Source organism: Ipomoea triloba, chromosome 2, assembly GCF_003576645.1.
Source record: "Ipomoea triloba cultivar NCNSP0323 chromosome 2, ASM357664v1".
Taxonomy (NCBI): domain Eukaryota; kingdom Viridiplantae; phylum Streptophyta; class Magnoliopsida; order Solanales; family Convolvulaceae; genus Ipomoea; species Ipomoea triloba.
Window position 1 is genome coordinate 9748177 of NC_044917.1, and position 10633 is coordinate 9758809.

General features: G+C 32.0%; 2 protein-coding genes across 2 annotated transcripts; both read right to left on the reverse strand.

Moving 5' to 3' along the window:
• Positions 1-878: 878 nt before the first annotated feature.
• On the reverse strand, positions 879-3960 carry LOC116010598 (mediator of RNA polymerase II transcription subunit 32). Its single transcript, XM_031250079.1, has 3 exons — positions 3816-3960; positions 1366-1815; positions 879-1275 (listed from the first exon to the last, which is right to left on the reverse strand). The coding sequence occupies exon 2, from the start codon at positions 1801-1803 to the stop codon at positions 1366-1368; it is 438 nt and encodes a 145-aa protein (XP_031105939.1). The 5' UTR covers positions 1804-1815; positions 3816-3960; the 3' UTR covers positions 879-1275.
• Positions 3961-4648: 688 nt separating this feature from the next.
• Positions 4649-5002, reverse strand: LOC116010717 (putative lipid-transfer protein DIR1). The gene has a single exon (XM_031250232.1). It carries the CDS (start codon positions 5000-5002, stop codon positions 4649-4651), a length of 354 nt encoding a protein of 117 aa, XP_031106092.1.
• Between the last annotated feature and the right edge of the window lie 5631 nt (positions 5003-10633).

Here is a 10633-nt window from a genome sequence, read left to right on the forward strand (position 1 = left end):
AGTGAAGCACTGAACGCAAACACAATTTACAGTTTTACACAAATTTTCTATACAAATTTGAAATTTCTAAAAGAAGTATTTACACAATTTAAGTTTTTAAATTACAATTGAATCTATATAACAAACACAAACTCAAGAATTAAATTACTTAAGGTTTGACGCAGTGGCAATTATACTAAAAATCATGAAGCAGTAAAGTTAGATACATTTTGGATTGAATTACTGGAATTTCAAGATAGATTATCAACTCTACTAAAATTATTCTATAACAACTTATATTCATCATTTAATTGGTATATATGTAAAAGAAGTTATACAAAACCCACCTACTATAAAAAAAATCATTTATAAACTATAATATAATGCTTTAAAAACATAAAAAGCTTTTTATATTTACAATTTACTCATAAATGAACAATTATTACTATTGGGCTACAAGTTCCGTTTGTCTGTTCAATTTTTTCATTATAGTAAACATATATCAGACCAAACATAAAAAATAATCCGCCAAATTTAACAATTTAATTCCCCGTCAAGAACGGAGATGAGGAGTACTCTCCTCGCCCCAAACTACATGTGCATATACAATATATAATATATAATTTTAGCAATACTTTAAATAAATTGAAGATGACTCATTTATTTAAATGCATTTTAAGTTTTAATCTTTTTTTTTTAATAAGTTGTAAATGGAGAAGGGAATTCTCTATCCCCAGATAATTTCTGTGGGGATGGAGATAGAGAGATTTTTCCCTTTCTCGGCGCGAATGGAGACGAAAATAGAGAATGGGGAGAAAGTCAGGGCGGGGACATACCCCAGCCCCATTGACATCTCTAATTGAGAACTAGCATTCAAGCATATGCCCTATGTGGCTGTGTTTTGAACGATTCAAGAAAACCACATGTAAAAATAATGATCACTTGCTTACAACTTATGAGCACTTTGGGATGACCCGAAGGAAAGCCGATGTGATACACGATTGCAAGGCAACAAAGAAGAAATACCACATATTCTCTCCACAAAGGGGAAGGGGTTTGTTCTACCTCATAGAAATACCTATCTAATTCCTTTCTCCTTTCATTTCCCTCTCTCAGTCCCCTTCATAGGAGCCAAAGCAGTTATAACTAAGAAATATATATCCGAACAATGTATGCAACAATTTAAAAACACGCTATCTTAGTATCTTACAATAAGTATACCCGGGATGTTCAACAATGTAATGTGACCTTGAGGCATCATGGTGTGCTTTACAACTGCATCCTTTCAGCAATTCCCTGCAATAAGTAATATGGTAAAAACGAGCAATAGTTGAAAGTTTAGAATGCCTGCAAGCTCTAACCAGAATTACTAGCCAGTACCCATACCTATTGAGCTGCATCTTCAGAAAATCGAGCGTCGAAGGGAGCGGAAGGGTGGGGGTGTGATGATGCGCCACCGGTCCCAGAACCATGTTGCAGTTCAATCACTAACCACCTGACAGCTTTACTCATCTGCTCCAGCCGAACTGCACTGATGGGCTGTAGCCCACTTGTAGCAGGCTGCCCGGGCTTACCAGAAACGGAGCCAGTGGCCTCATCTACCAAACACTCGGACCCAATTCTTTGCTTTACAGACTCCACAAACTCCTCTGCTTGATCACAAGCAACTCTGAACAACTCCCAATGTTGCTTAAAGTTTTCTAAAGCAGCATCAGTCACCGCAATTTTTTGAGCACCAGAGCTCTCCTTTGCTTCAAGTACATTGGCTGCTGCAGCAACAAATTCTAGGTATGCACTGTTTAGAGAGTCTACAAGATTGTCCATCAAAAGAATCTCCTGAACGAAAGTAAAATAAACCACTAATCAACTTCTTTGAAAGAAATCAAATGGAGATAGTAAAATGCATCATTTAGAGAAGGCCATGTTACATGTAATAACAGATTTGCAAAGAGAGTACGGCATCATTGTAAAACCACTGATTCTTTTGGACGTATCAAAAGGATTTGGAAAGTTAGAATTGTCTATATAGTGAACAGAATTAATATATCAAGATTTAAGCAGAAAGTTGTAAATGCATTACGAAACTGTCAAAGTAAGCATGTTATGGTTCCATACTCCCAAATATATAAGAGTGCTTGGATGTAGCACATACCGAAGAAAGTCTAATCAAAGAAGTTCAAATTTTCCAAAAATGCAATTGCCCATGGTCAAGTAAATAAAAATTAATTAATTATTTCTTTTTAAAAAAATCTAAAAATGGCCAAAGCTATATTACATTTATTACAGATTATTATTTCTTCTCCTTTTCCCCCTTAGTTTCTTGTTCTAGCAGATTGAGACCTGATTTACCACATGATATTGTCATTGTTGTGTGCATTTATCGAATGTAATATACTACTTGGCATCACTTGTAAAAATCATGTTTGCAACCTTAAAACATTGTGGTAATAAGATCTAAAGTCTGAAATAGAAACATTTATCTAACTTTAGACAAATCACACAAAAATGTTATCGAACTAATTTATGGACTTAATTAGTTCGACATTGCAGGAAATCCAGGAATGCATATGAATGGTATAAATCAAGTAATTTCATGCAACTAGTTTAAACCAATTGAATAGGTGCATATAAGACTAAATCCTTTCTGTAATATGATTTGACATTACAATAAAGAGAAAAAATGAAAAGGGAACAAGAAAGAACAGAAAACATGTGCTGTTAGCTTCTAGTTTTAGCTTCGTAACATCTGTCCACATTATTTTAGATGTAATTATTCTCTCATCACCATTTACTCTTTTATTAAGTGGTCTGCATTTAAAGATCCGGCTTTTTAAGTTCTCTCAATTCATCAAAGATCATATTTGACTCATTTCTATGATATGTTGATACTTCTGTAGTAAAAATAAATAAATAAATAAATAATAAATAATAAATTAGTATGGTAGAAGTTGCTCACTTGTACTGACATTAAATTCTATAATGCTAACAATTCTCAAAGTTCATTTTTTCTCTTGCTTCAGGGGTTTATCTATCTCACTATTTTGGCTCTAACATTAAATATTAGCACATGGTCTGCTTTCTTGTGCTTCAAATCCTTAGTATTCTTTTTTCCATCAGGCGGTCATAAAGAAATTAAGCAAAGGACATCGTCATTAATAAAAATAGTTCAAATACAAAACACAAAAATCAAAATACACTCAATAGTCATGAAGAACTACGAATTGTTTTCTAACACCTAGCATCATATTTTCTAACAAATTAACAATCTAACAAGAAGTTTATATTTCCGAGCAATTAAGCATAAATAAGTATAAAATCTCCAATAGATGGTCATAATAATTAACTCCCAACTTTCAATGGTGGCACAATAGCAAACACTAAATATGCTCCACTTTTCATAGAAGCGGGATTTTTAGCATAAACTAATTCCATTTTCAAACAATAGAACAAGTGAACCTGAAAATCCTTCCTAGTCTAAAGGACTTAAATCCTAATCCCAGACATGACTACAAAACGTTGGAAAATTTTCAGAAACCCAGATTTATACAAGAATAGAAGCATAAAAACTGAATTAAACCCTAAATATGACTAAAAAATGCATATAAACAGAAAAATATATATCATAGTGTTAAGAAGAAGGAAAATACAAGAAAGCACTACTTTATTGCTGAATTCTGGAACCAACTTATCTTAATGCGCTTAAAATGTATCTATTAAACCAATTTAAGCTCTACTTAACAACAGTTATTGACTAAACGCAAATTAAGCTCCCAATTTAACCAATACATTAATCTAACTTCTTCATTGACATGAAATTGGAGGCTGTGAGTTCTGACCTGTCGGGCTTTTGTGGAAGTGTGGAATGACAGGTTGCGGTCTTCGGCGGGCGGCAAAAGCTCTTCGTCGTGCGGTAGCTCTGTGCCTCTGTCCTCCTGGCGAATAGGTTATGAGATTTTGCTTTGCGAATTGGGGATTTTCGCAATATACTTAACTACGTCGTTTTGAAACATTAATTTAAAATATTCCTACCTGGCTACCTCTATACAACCTTGGAGCAAAAACAAATCAGCGGATGATTATTAATGAAAGAGAAACGCATAGCGTCAGAAACGCATATCCCAAAGTAGTATTGGTCTTTTTTCTTTTTTTTTAAATATCAACATCAGACGCATTTTGGAATTGCCTCTGATAAAAAAAAAAAAGATTACTGAAGGTGACTATTTTATATATATATATTACATGAATGCACACGATCTGATCTTACAGAGCGAATTCGATCCTATAGCCTCGTCTTCTTTGTTCGATAAATTCACAGTGGAAAGGGATCTTATCTGATTTATATATTTTTGAGGAATTTAATTTTCCCACGGATGGAATTTTTAGAGGAACTATTTGGAATAAAATTGTTACAGTGAGTAGCTTAGTTACTCCACAATAATCCACATACATAAAATATTGCATTGATACAACAACTTAGCACAGTACACTTAGGGAACGAAAACATACTAAGAAAAACCACTGAGCTGATAAAAACTAAACATTTGCACTACACGAATAAAAGATAGGAAACACATGAAAAAAAAAAAAAAAACTTATTAGAACGTACGAAAGTGGTATAATAAAATAATAGATAGATGGATCGGATCGGAGTTGAATCACTTAAGCTCAGCTAAGCCGCCGCACAAGGTGGCGGAGGAAGGCCACACTTAGCGGGGAGCGCCACCGCGAGGGCGGGATTGATTTTGAAGGTTTTGATAAGGACGTCGTTGTTCTTAAAGTTGCATAGGCAGGGGAGTTTTGCTTTGGAAAGAGCTGCGCAGCAAGTAGTGGACGGCGGCGATGGCGGATTATTATGACTGCCTGCCGTTACTGCCTCCTTGCAACTCATCAGCTCCTCCAAGCTCAATCCGCAAATGGAGTTGTCTTCGTCGTTTGCCAACCTCCCACCGCCGCCGGCGGCCGCCGTCGCCACCATTAACAACAACAACGCCAAAATGGCACCTGTTTTTTTGCAAGCTTCCATATTATCTCTAATCTTAGCCGGAACAAATTCTCTCTCTTTCCTTTAATTTGTAGCTTAGATATATAGATAGATAGCTGATAGCTCTTCTGATCAGGGATTAGGTTATATATAGCAATTGTTATATCATGCACTAGAGTCCACTTGCATCATGCATGGATTCTGGTTAAAACAAATAGAGTCCTATAGTTAATAAGTTGCATTGTGTCTGTAAATAGAGAGGAACTCTCGTGTGAGAGGGGTCCGGTCAAAATGAAAATGCATGATGCATCTAATACTTAAATTAAAAAATATCATACTAATCATCATGAATATATATATATATATATATATATATATATATATATATATATATATATATATATACTGTGTTTGTTAGTTATAAAGAAAAATGTAATGATTTTGAATCAAAATGTAAAAGTATTACATTTTTTTCTCAAAAGTATTACCATTTCTCTTTAAGTAACAAATACTGTATAGATATTCCTGATTAGTACGGAGTATTATATTTTTCAATATAAGTATTACATTTTCATCTTAACCCGTCTCGTCTCATGGACAAGCTAGGATTCATAAATACATAAATTTTTACCGTAAATAAATTGAAGACACATAATATGTTAACTACATGCAAATAATATATTAAATGTATATTATATTTTTGTAATTATATAACAGATTATATGTCTTAGTTTCAATTTTTTTATGAACATACAATCTGTTAACTACGAACATATAATTTAAATATCATTGTCCATGCTATAATTTATCCATAGAGACATATATCTTAATCTGGAAAACTGGATTGAAGTGAGTTGTAACACATGGTTTTTAGATTATTCATTTCCATTTTATCGAAATTCCAAGACATCACGGACTAACACGGATAACATAGTTAATGTTAGGGATCAAAGACAGTGTTTATAAATTTATCATTAAATCACATTATATTATTGTACCGACATGGCCACTTGCATGAAACTGTACGTAGTAGGTTGGTGGCATCTCGTGATTAAGGTTTGTAATTAAACTTAGCATCATCTGTCACGGATTTGCATCGATTAACAGTTTATAAATACGATATTGTTTTCTCTATCTAAATGCATTCTATATATCTAATTATATATAGAAATTGAAAGTTTGGTTCCTTCTACTGTACCAATTCAATTAATTGCAACTGTGATTATTGAAATTTGCAGTTTATTAAAATTATAACTAGACTCTGAATGATTGAGCGGATTAACTTAATTACAAGATGTTGTTGGGCTCATCAATTACATATTTCTAATAGCCAAAATGTTATAGGTTTGGCTCTGACTTTGAATAATTTTCACTTTTAATCCTCGACTATTGTGGCATTGTCACAGTTAGCCATATTCTTTTAATTTTGACATATTACATCCATAACTTTGAACAACTTCCACTTTTAGTCCTCGAATATTATGACATTGTCACATTTAGTCATATTCTTTTAATTTTGTCATATTCCATCCATGACTTTCATTTGACAGAATATGACTAAATGTGGCAATGCCATAATAGTCGATGACTAAATGTGGAAGTTGCTCAAATTCATTGATGTAATTTGACAAAATTAAAATAATAGGACTAAATGTGACAATACTACAAGTCGATGATTAAAAGTGGAATTTGGTCATATTTTAAAGGGAAAATTGCATCTTTGGTCCCTGAGCTTTAAGCAAGTTCCGACTCAGTCCCTGAGTTATGGCCGTATCCGAGTTTAGTCCCTCAGTTATGAACGAAGTGGCGCATTTGGTCCCTGGCCGTTAAAACTAACGGAAAAATTAAAAAATAGTTAAAATTTGAAGGGTAAAATAGGAAATTCACATTTTATTATCCTTATTATATCAAAATCACTTTTATAACATTATTTTTCACTTCTTAGCCTCTTATTTTCAATATTTTTCAATTCTGAAAGCATTTCAATAATTTTAGTATGACTTGTTAGGAGCCTGACTCTCGTATAACAAACTTAAAACCTAGTACAAACAAAGAAACACTTGATCATTGTGTTTAAGCATCTGAAAACACTATCCTAATAATTTTCGATTTTCTTTACTAAGCAACAAAGGTAATCAAACTAGAACTTTTGAGATACAAAATTATGTTTTCTTAAAACCAGAGTAATGAAAGAGGAACCTAAGAATCAATTATGAAAATTTTAAAAACTTTTGTAACTTCAAAAAACGACAATTGACTAAACTATTGCATACAAAATATTTTTTACATAATAAAAATCTCAAGTTATTCTTTTGGTGAAATTCTCATAAAAGCAACCTGAGAAATTTGAAATTATTTTGTATCTCAGAAGTTCTAGTTTGATACCTTTGTTGCTTAGTAAAGGAAACCAAAAATTATTAGGATATTGTTTTCAGATGCTTAAAAACAATGATCAAGTGTTTCTTTGTTTGTACTAGGTCTTAAGTTTGTTATACGATAGCCAGACTCCTAACAAGTCATACTAAAGTTATTGAAATGCTTTTAGAATTGAAAAATATTGAAAAATATTGAAAATAAGAGGCTAAGAAGTGAAAAATAATGTTATAAAAGTGATTTTGATATAATAAGGATAATAAAATGTGAATTTCCTATTTTACCCTTCAAATTTTAACTATTTTTTAATTTTTCCGTTAGTTTTAACGGCCAGGGACCAAATGCGCCACTTTGTTCATAACTGAGGGACTAAACTCGGATACGGCCATAACTCAGGGACTGAGTCGGAACTTGATTAAAGCTCAGGGACCAAATATGCAATTTTCCCTTAATTTTATATAAAAAAAAATGACTTAACCAAATATTTTTAAATATTTTAGATAATTTTGTTAAGTTAGAAAATTGAAATTATCAAGTTTCAAGTATTTCAAGCCTAACTAGTTACTTTGTTTCAAGCATTTCAAATATCAATTCTCGAGTATTTCAAGTTCGAGTGTTCAAAAACCAAGCATTTCAAGTGTTGAGTTTGTTGCGCTCAAACTAAATTTACTCGTGGCGAAGTTTTTCAAGTATTTTAAATTGGATTGTAACGGTTGGTGATGGAACAATTCAACAATAACATGATGTTTAGTCAAAGATACAAATATCGTCTCATATCCTATTACATGAACATGGGGATCCGCTTGCAACTATTGTTCATAACACATTTCTAATGGTTAGTAATTGAACTAATTAATTCTATGGACCATGTGTATCTCAAAGTGTATCAAAAATGTATGAAGACTAGAGAGTAGATAGGAAAATTTAGCTCAAAAGGATTTGTTATTCATTCTGCTCTTGCATGTTATAGAGAGAGATTGAGTAGAGAGTATTATATACTTTTTAGAGAGAGAGAGTAGAGGATCTAAGAAGGGAGCTGAGAATCCCCCCTCCCCCCCCTATAGACAGAGATTGAGTAGAGAGTATTATATACTTTTTAGAGAGAGAGAGTAGAGGATCTGAGAAGGGAGCTGAGAATCCCCCCTCCTATGGACAGAGATTGAGTAGAGAGTATTATATACTTTTTAGAGAGAGAGAGTAGAGGATTGAGGGTAGTCAAAATTAGTTTATTTTTAGTTTTCTAAAGTAGTTCGCGACTCCGCTTGCCAGCGTGCATTCAGCATGTTTAATTGTTATAGAGCGGATCATGGTCTACACAATTGTGTGGACAATAATCCAATACAGTGTCATTTCTTTTAATTAAAAGAAACGACTATCATTACATTGAATCAATAGTGTATCACGTTACAGATATGTATATTGTCAAATGAACCTATAGATCAGATAATTAAAATAATACTTTAATGTTGCTATAATGAACCTATAATAGATAATAATGATACTCTAGTGTAACCTATTGTATGTATAAAATTAAACTGAATAGCATAATTCTCTCTCTCTCTCTCTCACACACAGTCAAATGAACATGGAGTAGAATTAAAATGATGCTTTAGTGTTGTTATAATGAACCTATTGTGTGTATAAAATGAAATTAGATAGCAGAGATATGAAGTAATTAAAATGATACTTCAATGTTACTATAATGAAACTAGTATGTGTGAAAAAATGAAACAAAAAAACATAACTATGCAACAGTAACGAACTAGGAAAACGGTTTATAATTTTTATTTTTTAAATTAAAATCAAATGACGTCATTTTACTTTATGATCTACGCTGCTACATGGATCATGGTTCAGAGTAAAATTTGCCAAGAATCCTTGCAAGATGATTTTTATGGTGATGGGAGCTCATTGGTAGGTTGAGTAGACATCCTCATGGACATCCTACTTTAGCCCCATCCGGGTAAAGACATCTTAGCAACATTCTTATTATATGACATCTTATAGAGTTAGCTTATTATTTAGAAACACAGCTTAGAACCTTCTTATTCATGTTTTTCAAAAAAAAAAAAAAAAAAGAACCTTCTTATTCACTAATGGCATCCCCATTTCTTGAGGGGCGTTTCAGGAAAAAAATTGGAGAGGAATTTTTAACTAATAGGAAGGGGCTGGGTTTTTATTCCTAAAAGTTAAAAATTTTTGTGAGCCCCATTAATTGGGAAAATAGGATGTAGTTGAGCATCTTGTGTACTTGTAATGAGCGCATACGCCAGTTGAGCGCGTGTAAAGAATTTTTCTTTTTGCCTTTTCTTTTTTGTCAATTTTTTTTTCTTTTCTTTTTTCCTCCACTTTTTTCTTCTCTATTCTATCTCTTTCCTAGTTGGCTCTGAAAAAACCTTCAAAAAACTTATCTTATTGAAGTTACTCTAACTTCACTTCAACATCATCGTCAAGTGATATGACATTGCTCTTCTACTCTATTAAGTGATCTATCTATCAATGTATGTGACATGAATGGGGTGGAATGTTTATTTTTATTTAACTACATGAATATGAACAATTATAATGCATGGTGTTATGGATTAATAACACGTGCAATAATGATAGTTAGGTAATGGTTTTACTTGATAAATCGAGAGCAATTTCATCTATAAAAATGTAATGTACAACATTTTATGCAAAATATACAATTTTTTTTTCAAAAAAATAATAATAATAAATCAGAGATAACACATTCACATGTATAAAGTTAGATAATTAATTTTATTTTCTCTTCAATTGGGTAGCAAAATTATTTGATAACTAAATCACATTACACTATTTTATTTATTTATTTTTTACTCTACTTTTATTTGTAAAAACAATAATATTTTAAATTTTGGTAAGCTTACAGAATAAAAAATGTAAACGTAATAAAATAATACGGAGTATAAATATCTTTAATCGCATAATATGAATCTTGAGACTCTTTATAAAAAATTGTGCACTTTCAGTAAAGTGTTTTTACCTCTGTTTAATTAAAATTATAAACTAAAATCAATATTTTGTATGAATATATATGGATAAAATGCATGATTTTCCTAAAAATTTCTCTCTGAGTTAAAAATAATAAGAAAAAAATAATTTGACTAACAAATAGCACGCTAGGTGCTAGAAAGACGCCTAGGCAAGATTAATCAGGACTTGAGGGGCGCCTAGGCAAGATTAATCAGGACTCGAGGGGCACCTAGGCATAGGTACCCGTGTATTTTTTTATTTTATTTTTAAAAATATATTTAATTTTTTTTAATTTTTAATACT